This window comes from Sciurus vulgaris (genome assembly GCF_902686455.1).
Source record: "Sciurus vulgaris genome assembly, chromosome: 1".
Taxonomy (NCBI): domain Eukaryota; kingdom Metazoa; phylum Chordata; class Mammalia; order Rodentia; family Sciuridae; genus Sciurus; species Sciurus vulgaris.
Genome location: NC_136461.1, coordinates 52,766,442 through 52,790,102, shown reverse-complemented (window position 1 = coordinate 52,790,102; position 23,661 = coordinate 52,766,442). Strand labels below are relative to the sequence as shown.

The following is a 23,661-nucleotide window of genomic DNA, read 5'->3' as shown; positions in this document are numbered from 1 at the left end:
TACACAAATCGTTCTCAATTTCAGGAATCACATAGACCACAACACAATAATTCCGGGTGACTTTCATGCACTGCTGTCACCACTAGATAGATCTTCCAAAGAAAAACCAACCAAAGAAATCATAGAACTCAATAACACAATCAATAACCTAGAGGTAATAGACATATATAGAATATTCCATCCATCAATGAGCGGATTCACTTTCTTCTCAGCAGCACATGGAACCTTCTCAAAAATAGACCATATGTTATGCCACAAAGCAACCCTTAGGAAATGCAAAAAAATAGAGATACTGCCTTGTGTTCTATCAGATCATAATGGACTGAGAGTAGAAATCAATGACAAAATAAAAAACAGAAAATACTCCAACACCTGGAGACTAAATAATATGCTATTGAATGAAACATGGATAACAGAAAATATCAGGGAGGAGATAAAAAAATTCTTAGAGGTCAATGAGAACGACGATACAACATATCAAAATTTCTGGGACACTATGAAAGTGGTACTAAGAGGAAAATTCATTGCATGGAGCGCATTCCAGAAAAGAGTGAAAAGTCAACAACTAAATGACCTAACATTACAGCTCAAAGCCCTAGAAAAAGAAGAACAGAACAACAGTAAAAGTAGTAGAAGACAGGAAATAATTAAAATCAGAGCTGAAATTAATGAAATTGAAACAAAAGAAACAATTCAATTGACAAAACAAAAAGTTGGTTCTTTGAGAAAGTAAACAAAATAGACAAACCCTTTGCCACACTAACAAAGAGAAGGAGAGCGAAAACTCAAATTATTAAAATTCGTGATGAAAAAGGAAATATCATGACAGACACCACTGAGATACAGAACATAATGAGAAGCTACTTTGAAAATCTGTATTCCATCAAAATAGAAACTACCAAAGACATGGACAAAGTTCTAGAGACATATGCTCCTCCAAAACTGAAGCAGGAGGACATACACAATTTAAACAGATCAATATCAAGCAATGAAATAGAAGAAGCCATTAAAAACCTACCATCCAAGAAAAGCCCAGGACCAGACGGATTCTCAGCCGAGTTCTACAAACCTCAAAGAAGAACTTATTCCAATACTTCTCAAAGTATTCCAGGAAATAGAAAAAGAGGGTACCCTACCAAACTCATTCTATGAAGCTAATATCACCCTTATACCCAAACCAGGAAAAGACACATCAAGGAAAGAAATTTTTAAACCAATATCCTTGATGAGTATTGATGCAAAGATCCTTAACAAAATATTGGCAAACCATATCCAAAAACATATTAAGAAAATAGTGACCATGATCAAGTGGGGTTCATCCCTGGAATGTAAGGATGGTTTAACATCTGTAAATCAATAAACATAATCCATCATATCAATAGACCTTAACGATAAGAATCATATGGTTATTTCAATTGACACAGAAAAAGCGTTCAATAAAATACAACACCTCTTCATGCTCAAAACACTAGAAAATATAGGGATAGTAGGAACATACCTGAACATTGTAAAGGCTATTTATGCTAAGCCCATGGCCAACATCATTCTTAATGGAGAAAAACTGAAACCATTTCCTTTAAAAACGGGAACAAGACAGGGATGTCCTCTTTCATCACTTCTATTCAACATTGTCCTTGAAACTCTAGCCAGAGCAAATAGACAGACCAAGGAAATTAAAGGGATATGAATAGGAAAAGAGGAACTTAAGCTGTCACTATTTGCAGATGACATGATTCTATATTTAGAGGATCCAAAAACCTCCTCCAGAAAACTTCTAGACCTCATCAATGAATTCAGCAAAATAGCAGGCTATAAAATCAACACGCATAAATCTAAAGCATTTTTATACGCAGGTGATGAAACAGCTGAAAGGGAAATGAGGAAAACAATTCCATTTGCAATAGCCTCAAAAAAAAAATAAAATACTTGGGAATCAATCAAACTAAAGAGGTAAAAGATCTCTACGATGAAAACTACAAAACATTGAAGAAAGAAATTGAGGAAAACCTTAGAAGATGGAAGATTCTCCCATGTTCTTGGATAGGCAGAATTAATATTGTCAAAATGGCCATACTACCAAAAGTGCTATACAGATTCAATGCAATTCCAATTATAATCCCAATGATGTACCTTAAAGAAATAGAGCAAGCAATCATGAAATTCATCTGGAAGAATAAGAAACCCAGAATAGCTAAAGCAATCTTTAGCAGGAAGAATGAAACAGGGGTATCACAATACCAGATCTTCAACTATACTACAAAGCAATAGTAACAAAAACGGCATGGTATTGGCACCAAAATAGACAGATAGATCAATGGTACAGAATAGAGGACACAGACATAAACCCAAATAAATACAATTTTCTCATAGTAGACAAAGGTGCCAAAAATATGCAATGGAGAAAAGATAGCCTCTTTAAGAAATGGTGCTGGGAAAAATGGAAATTTATATGCAAGAGAATGAAACTAAACCCCCATCTCTTACCCTGCACAAAACTCAACTCACAATGGATCAAGGACCTTGAAATCAGACCAGAGACCCTGCATCTTATAGAAGAAAAAGTAGGTCCACATCTTCACCTTGTTGGCTTAGGATCAGACTTCCTTAACAGGACTCCCATAGCACAAGAAATAAAAGCAAAAATCAATAAGTGGGATAGATTCAAACTAAATAGCTTTCTCTGAGCAAAGGAAACTATCAGCAATGGGAAGAGAGAGCCTACAGAGTGGGAGAATATCTTTGCCACTCATACTTCAGGTAGAGCACTAATTTCCAGAATATATAAAGAACTCAAAAAACTCAACACCAAGAATACAAATAAAAAACAAATCAACAAATGGGCTAAGGATATGAACAGACGCTTCACAGAAGAAGATCTACAAGCAATCAACAAACATGAAAAAATGTTCAACATCTCTAGTAATAAGAGAAATGCAAATCAAAACTACACTAAGATTCCATCTCACCCCAATTAGAATGGTGATCATCAAGAATACAAGCAACAATAGGTGTTGGAGAGGATGTGGGGAAAAAGGTACACTCATACATTGCTAGTGGGGCTGCAAATTAGTGCAGCCACTCTGGAAAGCAGTGTGGAGATTCCTTAGAAAACTTGGAATGGACCCACCATTTGACCCAGCTATCCCACTCCTCCGTCTATACCCAAAGAACTTAAAATCAGCATACTACAGAGATACAGCCACATCAATGTTCATAGATGCTCAATTCACAATAGCTAGACTGTGGAACCAACCTAGATGTCCTTCAATTGATGAATGGATAAAGAAACTGGTATATATATATATACAGTGGAATATTACTCAGATATAAAGAATAACAAAATTATGGCATTTGCAGGCAAATGGATGAAATTGGAGAATATCATGCTTAGTGAGGTAAACCAATCTCAAAAAAGCAAAGGATGAATGATCTCGCTGATAACTGGATAATGACACATAATGGGGGGTGGGAGGGGGCAAGAATGGAGGAAGGAGGGACTGTGTAGAGGGAAAAGAGGGGTGGGAGGGGTGGGGGGAAGGAAAAAATAACAGAATGAATCAAACATCACTACCCTATGTAAATGTATGATTATGCAAATGGTATGCTGTTACTGCATGTGCAAACAGAAACAACATCTATCCCATTTGTTTACAATTAAAAATAAATTAAAAAAAAATTGCTTGGGCTGATTGTTAAATATCTTATAAATTAAAACAACAGTGAGATACCTTACACCTGTTAGTATAATTATTATTGGTAACAGGAAATGTAAGTGTTAGCAAGGATGTAGAGAAAAAAGAACACTTGTGCACTCTTGTAGGGAACATAAATTAGTACAGCCATTATAGAAAAGAGAATGGAGGTTTCTTAGGGGAAAAAAATAGAACAACCGTATTATCCACAACCCCACTTCTGGGTGTGTATCCAAGGAAATCATATGTCAAAGATACATCTGTACTCTGATGTTCATTGCAGCATTATTTACAACATCCAAGACGTGGAATCAACCTAAGTCTTCATCAGCTAATGTATAGATAAAGGCAGTGCAGTATAGATGTGTACATATACAATGGAATACTATTTCGCCTTTAAAAAGAAAGAAATCCTGCCATTTGGGACGACTGAATGAACCTGCAGAATATCAAGCTAAGTGAAATAAGCCAGGCCCAGAAAGACAAATACCACATTATCTCACTTATACGTGGACTCTAAAAAAAAGTTGAACTTATAGGAGCAGAGAGTAGAAGAGCGGTCATCAGAGGCTGGGTTTGGGGGTTAGGAGATGTTGGCCAGAAGATACAAAATTTCAATTAGGAGTAATAAGTTCAAGAGACATATTTCATATCATCATGATTGTAATTAAAAATGGTACATTTTAGCCAAGCGTGATGGGGGCGCATGCCTGTAATCCCAGTGGCTTGACCTCAGCAGGAGGATTGCAAGTTCAAAGCCAGCCTCGGCAATTGTGAGGCATTAGTAACTCAGTGAGACCCTGTCTTTAGACCCTCTAAATAAAATACAAAACAGGGCTGGGGATGTGGCTCAGTGGTTGAGTGCTCCTGCCCGAGTTCAATCCCAGTACCCACCCCCAAAATAGTACATTTTATATTTGAATTTTTCTGTGTGAGAAGATTTTAAGTGTTCTCACTGAAAAAAGTGGTATGTGAGGTAATGCCTGTGTTAAATAGCTTGATTTAGATATTCCACAAAGTGTAAGTCCATCTAAACACTATCTTGTACAATATAAATATACAGATGATTTTTGTCTATTAAAAAATAAATGAAAATATGAATTTTGCACCCTATGCCAGACATGTTGAATCAGGAACTCTGAATGGGTGGAACTGGAGATCTATGGTGTAAACAGCCTCTCAGGTGATCCTTATGATCAGATAAGGCTGGGAGGTACTGGCCTGATTCAATAGCAGATACTCATGGGAGCGCATCTGAATCTGGCAAGCTTTTCACATCAGGCAAGCCCATTTTAATCTCCATCTCCCTCAGAAATTCTGATTCATGAATTCTAAGGTATGCTTTTTAAAAGAGTCTTAAATGGTTCTCATAGTTGCTTTTCCCACCCCTGCTGCAGGGTAAACATCCATCTATTTTTTGGGTGGGTGGGAGTCGGTTCTAGGGATTGAACTCAGGGCCACTCAAACACTGAGCCACATCCCCAGCCCCATTTTGTATTTTATTTAGAGACAGGGTCTCACTGAGTTGCTTAGTCATTGCTGAGGCTGGCTTTAAACTCTCGGATCCTCCTCTTTCAGCCTCCTGAGCCACTGGGATTCCAGGTATGCTCCACCGTGCCCGGTTAAACATCCATTTCTAATTGCTTCATGTATATATACTGTGACTCCCCAAACTTCCACTCTTACCTTCAAAAGAGACTAAAATATGGTTAATATGTTTTATAATTTTGAATTCAGCACGATGCCAGGGACATAATGATGTTCAGTGTGAAACCATTCAGTTGCATTAAAAATTCTTATCCATGTTCATTTCCCATTGACCTAGTTTTTGGTCTTTTTACATATCCAAGTCTACACTTTTGGTATAATATTTTGGGTTTTTTGCTTTTTGCCTGCTTAGCTATCTTTCCACATTGGAATCCAAGTCAGTGACTTCAAAATCCACACTGACTGGAGTCCTATAGCATCTTCATCTGTATCCTCTTACTTATTTAGAACACTAACACATGCCCTGAGTGTCAATAAACCTCTGCACTTATTCTTGGTAATGATATACACCCAACAAGATAAGTTCTATTACAAATGGGTTATGGATCTCACTTTGATATGGCTGACTGTGTACATGAGGACTGCTCTTGCAGAAAACATCTCCCAACAAATCTACACAAGTGCCTAGAATTCTCAATATGATGGTTGTACATTTTCTTCCCTCCAGAACGATGCAAACAACTGAGGCATATCGACATCTGTAAACACATGCTAGTTAGCTCATAAGAGTAGAACATGGGTCTAGAGAATTTTGATCAATGGGAGAAGAGATGCCAAGGCCTGTCTAGCACGTAGGCAGGGACCCTATTAAGGCACTCTAGATACATGTATTCATAATCCAAAGGGGGTGTAGAAAAGGACAGAGATATTTGATAAAGCTGGGAAAGGGATGCCTAAAACATATCTCTTCATGTAACACTTTTTTTGAGAATACAGGATGAAATCAGACACTGCCTGATCATTCAATTCATACAGCTTCCACTTTGCATCCTCTTTTAAACAATAACTTTAATACATTCATTCTTAATGTTCCTCATTTGGTTTTTCAACCTCTCATTCACCCTCTCAGACGCCCTTTTATTTCTCTTCCTGTCTCTAGGATCCTTTAAACCTACTATTTTCCCTCAGGAGTTTCTTGATTTTCATTCCTCCAACTCTCCTTGAATGTGAGATTTGCTGGTAAAGGAGGAAAAGACAAGGAAAAAAGCCTTCCAGTTGGAATTCATTATCTGCCTATTCTATCATTTTTTTGATTTGAGTGTGTGAGCACGTGCATGCGTGTAAGTGTACACTCAGGGGTGTGTGGTGTGTGTGTGTGTATGTGTGTGTAAGAGAGACATTGAGATAGACAGTTGGAGACACAGAGAGGTTAATTGATTCATTAAAGAGAATTGAGAGTTCACTTACTATGTAATTATATAATATGAGTCTTGGATTTACTTCTTTTCTTTCACTTTTTTTCTTTTTCTTTTCTTCCCATTTTCCTTAAGTTGCTCTGAATGGCATTGAAAGCTAAACAGTCTACCATTGTATGCAATTTGCCAAGCTGGCTGCCAGGTTTAGTTCTAATGTGATCGAAAATGGTTGAGTTACAAAGCAACTGAAAAAACCGGTTTTCTACAGGAAATAGAAATTTATTAAAATCAGGCCTCTCCAATGCCTGGCTGTTAGGCTGGCAGCCTGCCAGGTCGCCAGGCTGGCAGAGGAGGAGAGGGCAGATGCCATCTCCCAGCAACTTCTCAAGCCAGGCAGTAGTGGGGGTGCAGCCTAGGGTCCTTGGAGGGGCAGCTGTCATACAAGGAAAGCAACCTCCGTGTGACTCCCCCAGGAACACTGGCTTCCTGGCTGCCTACTCCCTGCCATGCCTAGGTTTTCGGGGGGAGTGCCATTTGTGAGTTCTGGTTATTATTAGTTCCCAAAATATACTTAAGTTTATTTCTAATCCTCTATCAGATTTTTTTCCCCCAGCAAAATAAAATGTAAATACCTTTATAGAGTCTTGGGTTCTAATCTCAGCAGAGATTCATAATTCATCTGAGCTTCTGTTACCTTACCTCTACCATGGGAATAACATCTAATCCGCGAATTGTGAACTGGGATGAAGTAACAAGAGATCGTTGATGAGTATTGCCATTTTTATCTCCTCTCACCCAGCTTGGGACCCCCAGAGCCCCTGGTCACCTTTAGCCACTGCTTCAGTTCTGGGCACAAGGGCTGAAGGAGGCCCTTGTTTCCTCTGACCCTTGACGATAGCCAATGCTTAACACAGTGTCTACTTGGAAGGTGATTGCTCTAGGTACTTAGAGATGGTAATTAAGTTAATCCTCGAAAAAGCCCTGAGGTTGTTAGTGCTCTTATCTTCACCTGGGATTGGAAATGAGGGCACAGAGGAATCAGAGTTAGGTGGAGCTCAGATGTGGGTCCAGGCAGTTTGGCTGCAGGGTTGTGCTGCAGTGCAGCACTTTACAACCTGAAGGAAGGAAGTTTTTACAATGTACTTTTCAGAATGTTAATATCTAACACAGTGCTGGGACTTTGAGAGACAGATAAAAGACAGATACCAGGAGCTATGCGGGACAGGGAGAAGCAACTCAGATTGCTCTTCTGGGGCAGACAAGCACATCTTAAGATCTGCTTCTCATTGGGGTAAAGAGCCTTGTCAGAAAAGTAGGCAGAAGTCCGGGGGCCAAAGCCCATGACATTCCTCGGAACCCCAGTTTTTCTTCTTTTCAAGCTTCCTGCCTGGCTCCACTCCTCTTGAACTTAAATTAAAAAAATTTAAATTTAAAAAAAAAAAAATGTTTAGTTGGAGATGGACACAATGGCTTTATTTTATTTATTTATTTTTATGTGGTGCTGAGGATTGAACCCAGGGCCTCACACGTGCCAGGCAAGCACTCCATAACCCCAGTCCCTCCTGACTTTTCTAAACAGTCTTTGGGTTTAATTCTCTTGCTTGCTCTTTATACCACCTTCAGATGCGATAATGTTAGACAGCATTTATTGAACATGAAACTGTGTGAAGCATGTTATATGCATTTTATTACTTGACTCCAACCACAACTCCATGAAAGACATACTATTATTTTCTGCACTTAGGATGAGGGAGGTGAGACTTAGAAAGATTAATCAATTTGCTCAATGTCAATCTCAGCCTATACATGGTAGAGCACGGGTTTGGCCTGTATTTGATTTAATCAAGAAACCAGATTTATCCATTTGAAATCAGGTTAAAATGGAATTAAATTTGACCCTGAAAGGAAAGAAAAAAAAAGACAGCCCATGTGATTCTCAGCCCATGTGATTCTCCATCCAAAATTTCTTTAATTCCCTGTTTTAGTACATGGCCCCACTATCCCTCATACCAACCAGAAACTGGGACTTCTCTCTCCTCAAGACTGGTTCATCCCCATGTCTTGTCAATTTAGTGTCCTGCACAACCCCAGAATCCATTTACTTTATGTCTTCTCTGCCCACTCTTGGCAGGTTCCCCATCACTTCTTAACTAAGCTCTCGTCTCCTGCCTGACCTGGCCCCTGACTCTTTCTTTTCTCATTTTTCTCATCTCTTACCCATCAACTCTGCAATCCAGTAGTTTTGAGCTGCTTTCAGGCTTTCCCAGGTGTTGTGTCCTGTCACCTGTCTCATCAGGTCACTAGGCAAGCTGTTCTCTTGGCCCATATTCTATTCTCCAGTTCTCCTTTCTGCTGGGCTAACTCCACTTTATCTTCAGGGTTCAGCTTGGCTGTTATTTTTCCTGAGCCCTCAAGTTTGGAATAGGGTGCTCCCCAACCTCATGACACCTAAACCAGCTTGAACTTCATCTATCACACCACTTCTATTTATTCCTCTATACTCCTTTGAAATTACACACTCAATAAGAGTTAATCATTATCTTTTAACTTAGTTGTTAACTAATTTTTGTTGAATATATATGTAAATAAACAGGAGAATTAGCCAATGGTCTCACGTTCTCCGCTGGCTCCCAGCTAACTGAATGCAACATCATCTTTCTCCTACTCTAAAGTTGGTCAGCAAGGGGGAAAAGACCTAGATACTTTTTCTCTTTCTCTCTCTCTCTCTCTCTTTCTTTCTTCCTTCCTTCCTTCCTTCCTTCCTTCCTTCCTTCCTTCCTTCCTTCCTTTCTCTCTCTCTCTCTCTCTCTCTCTCTCTCTCTTTCTTTTTCTTTCTCTTTCTTTCTTTCTTTTTGTTATTGGGGATTGAACCCAGGGGTGCTTAACCACTGAGCAATATTCCAGCCCTTATTATTCTTTATTTTGAGACAAGATCTCACTAAGTTGCTGAGGGCCTTGCTAAATTGCTGAGGCTGACTGAACTAGTGATTCTCCTGCCTCAGCCTCCTGAGCTCTGGGATTACAGGCATGTGCCATGGCACTCAGCTGACATTTACTTCTTGAAGAAAAAAATTGGAGAGAATGCTTTACTCTCTGTCCTCTGCTACGATTGCCCTGTCTTGTCATGTGTATATACATTATTCAAACACCAAAAAACATGAGGCCAATTCCTACCCGTATCTCAGTCTCACTCCACTGCACTGGGAATGGTGCTCATTGCATTAGGCAGGCAATATCCACTCTGGTGCACTTTATTAAATAATAACACCAGAAAAGATTAAATAAGCAACAAGGAAGAACAGAGATACCTATGCACATGCTGAGGAGACCAGAATGACTTTGTCTCTAGCACAAACACATCGTCATGTGCTTTCTCTGTCTGCTGTCCACATGGCTGCATTACAGAAGGACTTGGAACCAACAAATACATATTGGGCAACTAGTATATGTCAGATGTTATTCAGGGCACAGTGAGGAAAACAGACAAAAATCTCACTTTTTTAATATATATTTTTTAGATGTTGATTGACCTTTATTTTATTCATTTTTATGCAATGCTGAGAATTGAACAAAGTGCCTCACACATGCTAGGCAAGTGCTCTACCACTGAGCCACAACCCCAGCCCCAAATCCCATTTCTACTGGAACATAAATTCTAGAGGTAGGAGAAATGAAGGCAAATTTCATAATCTGGTTATTCGGATTGATTTTTAAAAGATCAGTCTATTCACAATATGGTGTGGAAGTGTTTTGCTTTTCACCAAATAAACAAAGAACCTACTCCTGGCATAAAAACTTGACATGAGGGGCTGGGGAGATAGCTCAGTTGGTAAAGTGCTTGCCTTGCAAGCACAGGGCTCTGGGTTCGATCCCCAGCACCGCAAAAAAAAAAAAAAAAAAAACAACTTGACATGAGTTGCTTCCACTTCTCTAGGACAGGCATACCCCTTCATACTTCACATAGAATACTGCAATCATCTATCACGGAAGTATCCCTATTGCGTAGGACAATGTCTGGCACATGAATGAAGACTTATTTTTCTAGTAGTAGAAAAAAGTTATAAGGATTTGTTTACCTTTTTGGTAGTAGATCACAAAAAATGGCCACAATTCTTCACTCCTCCCTGCATATATGCCCTTTGTAATATGATTCTGCAGTCCCTTCCATTAAGAGATGGAGTCACTTTGCCCTCCCCTCAATCCGTTCTGGACTTGTGACCATTTTGGCTAATAGAATTTAGCAGAAGTAATGAAGTGTCTGTTCTGAACTCAGTCCTCAACAGAGCTCCAACATCCTACCTCACCCTAATTGTTTTTTCTCTCTCTGGAAATCTGTCCAAGTTGCCTTATGACCAAGTCCTGCACTAGTCTGTTGAAAGATGAAAGACCAAAAAGAACTAAGACAAGCCCCCTAGTTGAGGATGCCTAGACCAGACGGTCTACGACTGAGCTGGATGCTGACTGAGATGCATGGGTGACCCCACTCTAACCAGAACTGAGAAGCTGAGCTGCCCCAGAGTGCTGACAATGAAAAATTATGAGCTGAATAAATGATTGCTGTTTAAGCCACGAAGCTTAAGGGTAGTTTTTCACACGGCAAAAGGCAACTGATACACTTTTGTGATCAACAAATCCACTACCTTACTTTTGTAAGGCATTAGGATAGATATAATGGGAATTCAACTGCACCCCCAAATAGAGAACCTCGGTGTATGAGTCCAGATTCTGTAGAGGATCAGAGAACCAATAGAATGTACATATAATTATAAGATGGAATTTATTAGATTGGTTCACACAATCAGAGGTTGGATAGTCCCACAATGTCTATCTGTAGGCTGCAGAGCCAGGAGAGCCAGTAGCTGCTCAGTACGAGAAACTGGAAGCCTCAGAACAAGGCAGAACACTTCCCTCTGCTCCCTTTCTTTCTATCTTGAACACAGAAACAAAGTCTGGAGTTTTTGTGCCCACCTCATAATCATAAAGCAAAAGGAAGGGAGACAAACATCTACACAAAAATGGTAGAATGAAAAGAGCAAAAGGCTTGGTCTTTGATGCCTTCATTGTGCAACTAGCTGGACCAATGGCAGCAACTGGCCACCTTGGAGCTACCTATTTTTAAGGAAGAGGAATCCCTACTTCTTTAATCCTCTGCTAGGTCTTCTGCTACTTGCATCTGAATGTGCAGTCACACAATATGAAGACTCAAAGTTATTTAAACATTTGTGAACATTAAAATAAGACTATCTTATTAATAGTCTTCACTAGAGACACTGAGGTTAATTTTAAACATGTTCTAATTTAATTATCATACATATACTTAACCAGAACAATTATCTCAGTTACATAGCTTCACTTCAAAATGGATCAACTTGTGAGCACATCTAGGACGCATATGTTTCTCCTTTGCAAAAAACCTTTTTCTCTATCAGTAAAGCATTGCTAACATGAGCTAGTTGTTGAGACATGCAGAAAACCTCAGGAGATAGATTGGATGTTGTAATTGTATTTGTGAAAACAGAATTCAACTTGCAAATTTAATTATCCTTGGTCGTTAGGGTGAATTCTAGTCTGGTCTCCAGAATTTAAAAATTGAGATGAAGAGTCAAGTAGAGGGTTTGGACATTGAGGGCACAACAAAAAACAAAAAGAGTTGGCTTTGGTTGGTACAGATAGTAGAAGGGTAGGCAACTCTTAAAATTAACTTTCAGATCCAGTTAGGGACATTGTGCAGCAAATGAGTGCCAGCTGTTCTCCATCTTTTATGATTAAAAACCCCAAATCAAGTCAGCTTATGCTTTTGCATTTGGGAATCAGATTGGCCAGAAAGGACTCCCTCCTGGAAGGGTGGTTAAATACTGGAATTGGATATTTAGATAAGACTTGAAATCTCATTCCCTGGAGAGAATGGCTTAAGTTTAACTCTGGGTCATAAAAGAAGACAGAAAGAAAAAGGAAGGAAGCAGGAAGTGAAAAGGAAAAGAAATTAAAAGAATAAAAAGAGCAAAAGAAAAAAGTAAATTCTGGTCTCCTTATATCCTTAGTCAACGGCCAAATAATCAAAGATGCAGAGACTCCCGTGACACCCCATCCCACTCAACACTGCCGGACCTTTGCTCTTTAGGGATATCAGTGGCCTGTAAATGAGAGGGAAGCAAGGTGCCCTAGGTGAGGACAGGCCCTGGGGAACTTCCTCCCTCCCTCCCTCAAGGAGGAGGAGAAGCAGCCCTCAGTGAAAAGGCTGGTGTCTGGAAGTCATTAGGTGAATACCGAGTTCTTTCTCCTCTACAAAAGGGCGTTCCTGTGTGGTCCTGCCTGCAGGCAGTGGGAAGAGCTGGCTGGCTGACTTCTCCAGGTGGGTCTATCATTCTATCAACGTTCATAATTTGTAAGCTCTGGATTATTTTCCTCTTAGGAAACCTTTCTTTGCACCGAATAAAAATCTTCTTGAGGAAAGAAAGCAAAGTAGCCTCACTATTATAAGTGCTCAGTTACCTTACAAGCCTTTAAAGGCATCAGGAGATTTGGTCCTGACTTCTAGGGACTATAGTGCTCCACGACTTGCGCACATAAAATAGCTTATTGGCGCCATCTGGAGGAAAAGAGGAATCTAAACAATAAAGTGAATTTTAAAAAACATTGGTAAGGCTAACATAATGCAATCAATCCAAACATTTTAGGAAATAATTCAAAATGAAATTCCTGCCTGTTTTTCCTCCTTCTTTCTCTGAAACCATCTGGGCATACACAAGGTGACCGGGGACTCAGGTCCAAACAGGCCTCAGTTTTCCATCTGACATCGTGTCCAAAGGAAGCAATGCAGTCAGCACCAAGTTTCCAGACACTTGTGACTCTCCCATTATCCATTAGCACCTCTTGTCACATCACATATTATATTTGAAGTAAATCTTAGAATTGCCTGGTGTCTCAAATTGTCATCCACTAATAATATTCAGAATCAGCCGGGGTAAAATACTTCAGATTGGTGGACATTCATCCAGGCTTCCTAAGCCTGATTTTTTTCACACTGTATTAGATCAATAACCAATAAGTGAAGGAGGAAATAAAATTTGTTTTCCAATAGTATTTAAGTTTTATTTTGAATATTTCTAAATTTAAAGCCATGAATGTAACTTAAGATTGCTCTGTATATAATAAACCTACAAAGCATAGCTTTTTAAAATTGGGCACAGAATAAAAAATGCCATTCTAGAATAATCTTCATAGAGTAGGCTTTGGAGTCAAACAAGGATGCCAATTACTCAGGCCACTTGTCATTCTCCATTTATTTTATTTCTAGCAGGGAATACCATGGAATATTAATTACTGTACTTTTGTTTTATTCATACTTTTTGCAAACTTTTCCTTGTGAGTTAATAACATCCTCATTGCTTCAAAGAAAACTAGCATTGTTTTAGTAGGAACACAGAAAAGAAATAGTTTGTGCTTGATTTTTTTTTTTTTTTTTTTTAACTTCCAAATGAGTTTCTCAAAGTCTACATCAGGAAAAAGCTAGCTTTGGAATCAAATTTTTTGACTTGTAAAACAAAAAGTTACTGAGAAAGAAAGGGTGTGTAGGAAAACCTGCATACAGTTTCCTTTTTTTTTTTTTTTCCATACGCGTCTTCTCTTGTAAGTGGAATCTAGAACTTTTTTTTTTTAATTTAGTGAAATAACTGATTCTCCCAAAAACAAAAGTCAAATGTTTTCTTTGTTATGCAGATGCTAATTCACAATGGGGTGGGACTAGGAAAGAATAGAGTTACTTTAGATTAGGTAAAGAGGAGTAAAGGGAGAGGGATGGGGGATGGGGGTAGGAAGGATAGTAGTAGAGTAAATCAGACATTATTACCCCACGTACATACATAACTGTACCCCCAGTGGGATTCTACATCATGTATAACCAGAAGAATGAGAAGGTATTCTCCATTATATATGATGTACCAAAGGGGATTCTACTCTCAAGTATAACTAATTAAAATAAATTTTTAAAAAATTTAAATTTATCTAACACTAAATAGTGCTTATCATGGGTCTTAGCACTTTAAAAATATTCATGTACTGATGCATTTATTAAGTCTTCTTAATAACATAGTTATCTATCCTTGCCATAGTTATCTATCCTTGGCTTGACATGGAATTCATGTGAAGGAACAATGAGGAACAGCTCTAAACCACAGCTAGCAAGCATGTGGCTCCAGACTCTGCACCTCTAACCACACCCAGAGCTGCTGCCTCTAGGTGAAATAACAAGGAACAATCTCAGTTGGAATTTTTTTAAACATTGCTATTTTAGTCTTCATGTATTTTTAGTATGTTTTTTCTGTTTGCACCTAAAAATAGGAAATATAAGTATAGCCTGGTAATAAAAAAAAATCTATGATATCTTAGGAAGTGTTCTCTTTCCACATGCAATTACCTTAGAAATCAAAAGTAGATCTCTGGAAAATCTCTAGATATTTGGAGAAATACTTTTTTGTTTTGTTTTGTTTTTTGAGAAATACTTCTTAATAATATATGGATCAGAGAAGAATAAAAAGGAAATCACAAGTATTTTGAATTGAATGACAAATAAAAATTTGTCAGGAAACTGCCAAAGCAGTACCTGAAATTTAGACAGGTTGAGCATCCCTCATCCAAAATGCTTTGGAATAGAAGCGTTTCAGATTTTGGAGTTTTTCTGATTCTGGAATATTTGCATAGACTTTACTAGTTGAGCATCCCTAATCAGAAAATCCAAAATCCAAGTGTGGTGCATGCCTGTAATCCCAGTCACTACAGAGGCTGAGACAAGATTGCAAGTTCAAACCACCCTCAGCAATTTAGTGAGGCTCCAAGCAACTCAGTGAGACCCTACCTCTAACTAAAGAATTAAAAAGGGCTAGGGATGTGGCTTGGTGGTAAAGCTCCTGAGTTCAATCCCAGGTAAACAAACAAAAATCCAAAATCCAGATTGCTCTGAAATCCAAAACTTTTTGTATATCATGTTGACACTCAAAAATGTTTGGATTTCTGATTTTCGGATTAAAGATGCTCACAGCCTATAGTATTAAATCCCTATATTAGAAAATGAGAAAGCTCTTAATCAATGATATCTGTTTCCAACTTAAGAAATGGGGGAAGGGTAAATTAGACCTAAGTAAGCAGAAGAAAGGAAATAATAAAGATTAGAGTGGAAATCAATAAAATAGAAAATAGAAGCCAAAAGATAAAGTAAAAATAAAATCACAACTAATTCCATGAGAATATTAATACAATTGATACCCCACAAAACAAAGGCTGAATATTTTCTCTGATTTGAGGATGCTAATTCACAATGGGGGTGGGTTAGGGAACAAGAGAGGTACTTGGGACTAGGAAGAAGGGGTGAAGGGAGGGGAGGGGACATGGGTGTAGGAAGGATGGTAGAATGAATTGGACATTATTACCTTATGTGAATATATGACTACTGACCTGTGTAACCCTACACCATGTACAACCAGGAGAATGAGAAGTTATACTCCAATTATGAATGATGTATCAAATTTATCCTACTGTAATATATAACTTATTAGAGCAAATAAAAAAGTACAATTGATAAACCTCAGGTCAGACTGATGAGAAAAAGAGAGAAGACATAAATGACATCAACCTCAGATTTTGCAGACTCTTATTATTATTCACTACAAAGAATAATGAGTGAATATTATAAACAACTTCATGCCAAAACTTTGATCACTAACATGAAAAGGACAAATTACTTGAAAGACGAAAATACCAAAAGTCATTCAAGAAGAAATAGATCATTTAAAGAGCCATAAAACCATTTTAAAAAAGAAGTTGTGACTAAATGCCATCCTGAAAGAAAGCTCCAGGCCGACATGGCCACATTGGTGAATTCTACTAAAAATGTGAGGAAGAAATAAAACCAATTTTACAAAAACTCTTCCAGAAATTCAGGAAGTGGGAATTTTTCCCAATTCATTATATGAGTCTAGAATTACTCTGACTTTAAGCCTGGTAAAGACATTTCAAGAAGAGAAAACTCTAGCCAATTTCCCTCATGAATACAGATGTAAACATTCTAAACAAAATATTAATAAGACAAATTAACAGTCTATAAAAATAAATCTATGGGAAGCCATCCTTATTTAGCAGAATCAGACTAGGTTGAGCCATGGGACACAGATGCCTGGCTTCTAGGAAGCATATGGCGCTGCGTGGGTGTGGCTCCCTGTCACCTTCTGGAATATTACCCCTAAGAGAATGCCTCCTCTAACTCCACCTTATCCTGTCCATCACAGAAGAAGCTCCTCCAGGTCCTGGTCCCCTTTACCTGTATATTATAAATAAAAGAGAGTTGGGCAAGTTGTTGTTGTAAGTGGCCAGAGCTGGTATGACCAGACCCGTCATACCCCTCTCATTTAGAAAGAGTATTGACTTGCGTGTTTATTGAATAGATAAAGTTTTGGGGGCAATTGAGTGATATACTGCCAACAGCATCCTCTGACAGTTAACCCTTTTCTCCTCCACACCGGATGTGGCAGAGAGGACCCCCACATAAATCTATATAATTCACCTTATTAATAGAAAAAATGCAGCCCCATGCCCTGCATGGAGATGCCGTACATTGCAGCTCCCCATCTACCAAAGTGTGACAGCCTCCATCTTGGGATGCTCGCCAGAGACTAGAAGCCAATTGTCAAGGTAGCTATAGGTTGGCTGCTACTGCTGCCGCCAACTAGGAACATGGCCACTTCCATCTAGGGATAAGAGCCAGGACCTCAAAGAACATCACCAGGGGCCCTGCAGGCTTGGTTACATCTGAATTATCCCTGCTAGGTGTGCTAATAGCCACCATCTTGCTGAAGAGGCAGAAGACAGCCTAGCAAGGGGTCAGTAGGTGAGAAAACCTGTGAAGGCATCTTGATCCTGGCTCATCCAGCCAACCAGCCTGGCATCCACAGGGATCTGAGACAACTTGGGCAGCACTTGCTGGGACTCAACATTAGCCTGGTCCATGACTTCCTCCCACTATGACACTCACTGATCACCTGGTCCCACCAGTTTGGCAATCAACAGGGCTCTTCGGGTTGTCAATCCCCAGTTTCCCAAACACCCACTACTCACCAACCTGGCCCAGTGCTTGCAGCTACGTGGCTGGCCCACAGCTCTCAAAACCTGGTCCTGATTTGCCCAATACAGAACAGTTTTCCATGACAGATGCATCCACAGACTGAAGGTGAAAGGATGGAAAAAACATATCACACACATGGACTCCGTAAACAAATAGGGGTTTCCATTCTCCTATCAGATAAAGTGGACTTCAAGCCAAAGTTAGTCAGAAGGAGTAAAGAAGGACACTTTATATTGTGTAAGGGAATCATATATCAACAAGACATAACAATCATAAATATTTATGCTCAAACAATGGAACATCTATGTACAGCAAACAAACCCTTCTCAAATTCAGAAATCAAATAGACCACAAAACAATAATACTGGGTGACTTTAACACACCTCTCTCACCACTGGATAGATCTTCTAAACAAAAACTGAACAAGGAAACAAGTTCTCTATGGAGAACTCAAAAATACAACCAGTAATTTAGACTAACAGACATATACAGAATATTCTATCCATCAATGAGTGAATACATTTTTTTCTCAGCAGCACATGGATCCTTCTCTAAAATAGAGTATATGTTATGCTACAAAGCAACACTTAGAAATACCAAAAAAAAAAAAAAAATAGAGATATTACCCTGCATTCAATCAGATCATAATGGAATGAAATTAGAAATCAATGATAAAATAAAAAATAGAAACTACTCCAACACCTGGAGACTGAGTAGTATGCTACTGAATGATGCATGGATAGCCGAAGACATCAGGGAGGAAATAAAAAAAAATTCTTAGAGGTAAATGAGAACATTGATACAACATATCAAAATCTCTGGGATACTGTGAAAGCAGTACTAAGAAGAAAGTTCATTACATTGAGCCAATTAATTAAAAGAATAAAAAGTCAACAAATAAATGACCTAACATTACATCTCAAAGCCCTAGGAAAAGAAGAACAGATCAATACCAAAAGTAATAGAAGACAGAAAATAATTAATATCAGTGCTGAAATCAACGAATTGAAATAAAAGAAACAATTGAAAAAATTGACAAAAAAGTTGGTTCATTGAAAAAAATAAACAAAATTGATAAACCCTTAGCCACACTAACAAAGAGAATGAGAGAAAAAACTCAAATTACTAAAATTAATGATGAATAAGGAAATATCACGATGGACACTATGGAAATACAAAAGAAAATTAGAAGCTATTCTGAAAATTTTCAGATATTCTGAAAATCTATATTCCAAGATACTCTCAAAGACATGGATACATTTCTAGAGATATACAATCCATCCAAACTGAATCAGGAGGACATACACAATTTAAACAGATCAATTTCAAGCAATGAAATAGAAGATGCCATCAAAACCTACCAACCAAGAAAAGCCAGGGACCAGATGAATTCTCAGCTGAGTTCTACAAGACCTTCATAGAAGAACTAATACTAATACTCCTCAAAGCATTCCATGAAATAGAAAAGGGGGGGACCCTTCCAAACTCATTCTATGAAACTAGTATCACCCTGATACCAAAACCAGACAAAGACACATCAAGGAAAGAAAAATTCAGACCAATATCACTGATGAACATAGATGCAAAAAGTCTCAACAAAATTCTGGCAAATCACATACAAATACATATTATAAAGATACTGCACCATGATCAAGTGGGGTTCATCCCAGGGATACAAGGTTGGTTCAACATCTGGAAATCAATAAATGTAATTCATCACATTGATAGACTTAAAGTTAAGAATTATGTGATCATATCAATAGATGCAGAAAAAGCATTTGATAAAATACAGCACCCCTTCATGCTCAAAACACTAGAAAAAATAGGGATAGTAGGAACATACCTCAACATTCTGAAGGTTATCTATGCTAAGCCCAAGGCCTACATCATTCTAAATGGAGAAAAACTGAAAGCATTCCCTCTAAAAACTGGACCAAGACAGGGATGCCCTCTTTCACCACTTCTATTCAACATAGTCTTTGAAATAGCCAGAGCAATTAGACAGAAGGAAGAAATGAAAGGAACATGAATAGGAAAAGAAGAACTCAAAACTATTGCTATTTGCTGACAACATGATTCTATATTTAGAGGAGTCAAAAAATTCCACCAGAAAACTTCATGAACCAATAAATGAATTCAGCAAAGTGGAAGATTTATGAGTAGTAGATTTATGTGTTCCATAAACTGGTAAATGGAAAAAGATTTGAGAATGTTTTGTTTCTGTGTCTCCACTAACAACAAGGTTACTAAGAGTTAAGATTCTATCAGGTGTAATTCTGCATACAAAGCACAAAAGGTTTCAGTTGGGTTTCAATAAAAATACTATAAAAACAAAGAATTTCACCTTGTTAAAGTGCAATAATTTGTCTAATTCAGAAATTTCCTAAGGATTGTTTCAAAATGTGAATTTATAAAGGGGTGAAGTTAGGAAAGAGGTATAAGAAGGTTCTAGGTATGGAAATGTATTTTAGCATGAAGGAAAATGAAATGTTCCTAGATCAGAAAGTCTTTCATGTGTGAAAAAAAGGTTGTAGAATGTCTAAACAAGTTGCAGAAGGTAAATCTCAAAAAGTTTGTTTGTGACTAAGTTGGCTATAATTGGTAAAATCAATTAAAGCTATTCAATTATTTTCCTAAGGTCAAATATTAATACACTGATATAAACCAAAGTTTAACCCTCTATATGTTAAAGGAACACAAATTTCTTAAAACATTTATCTGCTCTTATCCAACAAGGTAATTTCTTGTGTCTGTTAGATTTTATTCTTTATGGAAACTAGTCTTAAAGGAATTAGGAATTAGGGTTTATACAACCCTGGTTTAACAACAACTATTCTTTTAGAGTATTATCCTGTACTACAGATTCTAAATTTTTTTTTAAAAGCAACTTGGTTAATATATGAACATCAGTGTGATGGTGGTGCTGTTACTGGCTTCTTTGTACACTAGTTGTGTTTCTATCTTCCAAGTGTACACGTCTTTAAAATATAAGGTACCAAGCTGGTGTACTTCAAACTAAAGTTTGAAGTGAAGATTTGGAATTATAAAAATTAAGTTTCTTGGTTCATAGCTATTATACAAGCTCAATATGTTTTTACTCTTATTAATTTCATTTTATATTTTTCTTATAAACTTTATAACTATTGTCTGTTAGTGCCTAACAAAAGTACAACTTCTTTTTTTTTTTTTTTGAAGTACAACTTCTAATATAACAACCAGAATTAATTTGAGATAACAGGCCATCACCCATAGGAAAAACAGGATATGAGGTTGACCTTCAGTACTAATACTGACCCCAATTAAATGTAAGAGGTAAATAACTAAAAAATTATAGACATTAAAGTTAAACCCAGTGCTCCTACTTTAGGATTGGTCAAACTGGCTTGCTGGATGTTTAAAACCCAAACTTAGAGAATGAAGTTAAGGAAGTAAAAGGGCCAAGAATAAAATAGCCAATATTTGGCTCTGAGGTCAGCTCAAACCCAGGGAATGAGGGAACTTCTCTAAGAGCTTTGCAACTCTGGGCCACATGACCTCCCTATCAGGGGGAACAATGAAACCCTAGAGAACAGATAGCCAACCAGTGCACATGCTGCAAAGAGGAGGGTCATTGGAGAAGAAAAGTCCCTAAATCTTCCAGGGGAAGCCACCTGCTCAAAAAGGCCCTGACCTATCCTTGTAGATGGCACCAGAGGATCTTAGAGGCTTCTCCCAAGTTCCCATGAGTGACCCCCTGTTGTAATCAGCTTTTTCATTGCTTTTTTCATATGCCCATAACAATTTTAGTTGAGAAAAAGTTTATTTGAGGGTTCACAGTTTCGGAGGTCTCTATGCATCGATAGATGTCTCCATTCCTTGGGGTTCTAGGTGAGGCAGGACACCTTGGTGGAAGAGTATGGCAGAGGGAAGCAGTTCACATTCTGATCAGGAAGCTGAGGGAGAGATAGATATCTCCACTTGCCAGATATAAATAAATACCCCAAAGTCATGGTCCCCCAGTGCTCCACCTCCTCCAGCCATATATCACCTGCCTCCAGTTACCACTAAGTTAATCCCTATTAGGGAATTAATCCACTGATTGGTTTAAGGCTCTCATAAACCAATCACTTCTCCTCCAAACTTCCTTACATTGTCTCACACATGAGCTTTGGAGGAACACCTCACATCCAAATCATAACACACCCTAAGGAAACTCAGCTGACTCTGAACAGTAGATAGGAACGAGGTCACTTTGGCCAGCTTGGTCTTAAACACCTGACAAGAGAGTTATAACTAAAACACTGCCATTCCTGGGTATTTAAAAGGAAAGACAATTGTTCTTTGGTGTAACTTAAGATGTACACTTGTGTCAGCCCCACCAAGAGTAAGAAAGACTGGAGGCTATGAAAGAAAGATTCTTAGACAGGTGTGCCTAATAACTATCAAAAGAGACTATCAGTGTTAGAAGATTTTTGTCGTCAATTTAAGACCTATAAATCTTCCTGACTGCCTACATAGGCAGACTTGCTCTGTTTGCTAGTATGATTATCTAGTCTTAAGTGACAGAAAAAAAGGGGTCTCTACTAAACACAGAGGTTATACCAATAAGGAGGCATTTTACAAAAATCAGATGACATTAGATATCTTAACTACATCTTATGGGGGCATCTATGACATTATAAACACTAAATGTTGTGAGTACATTCCTGATAACTCTGGCAATGTAACTAATATACTTAAAGATTTATATTTCCACGTAGAGGCCATGCTCTCACTGGCCTTGTCATGGAAACAACTTAGCTCTTGAACCTCCTGGTGAAAAATTAATGGTTTCTATCATCGTGGTGATATTCATTGACATGTTCCATGTGCTATGACATTCATTGTGTATTAATCTCATTCCACTCATCATGTCTTCTTATTTCTCTCATAGAAGCACCCATCTCCCAGATCACTTCATAGCCTGTTCTTTCTGAACCAGACTTTGACCACAGAACCCTTGACTGACCTAGAACATTCCTAAAAGGGAAACCCACACTGCTTGCCTCACATCACCCCCGCTCAGCCCAAAGCGGCCAGAGCAATCATTTTCCGTTTCTCTTTACTGCAGTAAGGACTCCCTTTCCAGAAGGCAGATTGAGGCCTGGAGCAAAAGGGCAATCAGTGTAGGTAATGTATGATTGGGCCAGGAAGATGGGGGCTGATTGAAGGGGAAATAAAATGCTAATACCTTCAGAACACTTCCCTCTCCTCCAACCTGTTGCCAAGGTTACCTGCCTTCAGGGAATTGTTCCTTCCTGCAAGTACTTGTTAATGAAGTACCTCCTGGGCAGCTCCCTTCCTGCCCTTCTGGGCAGATATGGAGAGGCACCCCTGGGAGGCTCTTTTCCCACCTTTTGGCCATGTAGGCAAGATGACAGGAGAAGGGGGCATGAGAAGAAAGGCTAAAAGGAGCAGGACACCCCACTCCCTTAGGTACCAACTTGGACCCCCTCCTCAGCAGAGGAGCCTGCCCCTCCCCCTCTGTTCTATCCTTTAAATAAAACTTTTTGCACTTGCCTCAGTGTTTTTCGGGTGTTCGATCTTCAACACCAGGGGGAATGGGACTCAGACCTGATTCTCAACACCGGTATCAATATTATTAATTGGGCTTAGTTCCAAACAGAGCAGAGTTCAATGATCCAAACAACATATCTATGGATTTATATTTGTATTTTTCTAATTTTTACTTGATCGACTTGAAAAACGAACAAACGGAAACAAGTTCTGACAGTCTCCCAAAGTTGCTCCACGCAACTGAGCTAAGGTAGAGGTTGTTTTTGAAACCCTGGAGTGTTAGTTCTCATCTTCTAAATTTTCTATATTGAGAGTGTTGGTCCAGGCAACCAGGTCATCCACTTCCTCTTCCCAGGACTCTAGGTCTATTTTAAAATCTTCTTCAGTTTTTGAAGCAGAAGAAACTTTATCTATGGTG

The 23,661-nt window shown here is 38.5% G+C and overlaps 1 protein-coding gene across 6 annotated transcripts in view; it reads right to left on the bottom strand.

Moving 5' to 3' along the window:
- Window positions 1–20,906: 20,906 nt before the first annotated feature.
- Window positions 20,907–23,661, bottom strand: part of UBE2U (ubiquitin conjugating enzyme E2 U) — a 50,175-nt gene continuing 47,420 nt past the window's right edge. For 5 of the 6 annotated variants that reach the window (XM_079139046.1, XM_079139051.1, XM_079139047.1 and 2 more), the window contains one exon: window positions 20,907–23,653. In XM_079139046.1, the coding sequence (XP_078995172.1) occupies window positions 23,523–23,653 (131 nt within the window). In that variant the 3' untranslated portion in view covers window positions 20,907–23,522. The remainder of the gene's footprint in view (window positions 23,654–23,661) is intronic. The other variant, XR_013763712.1, reaches the window with a different exon arrangement.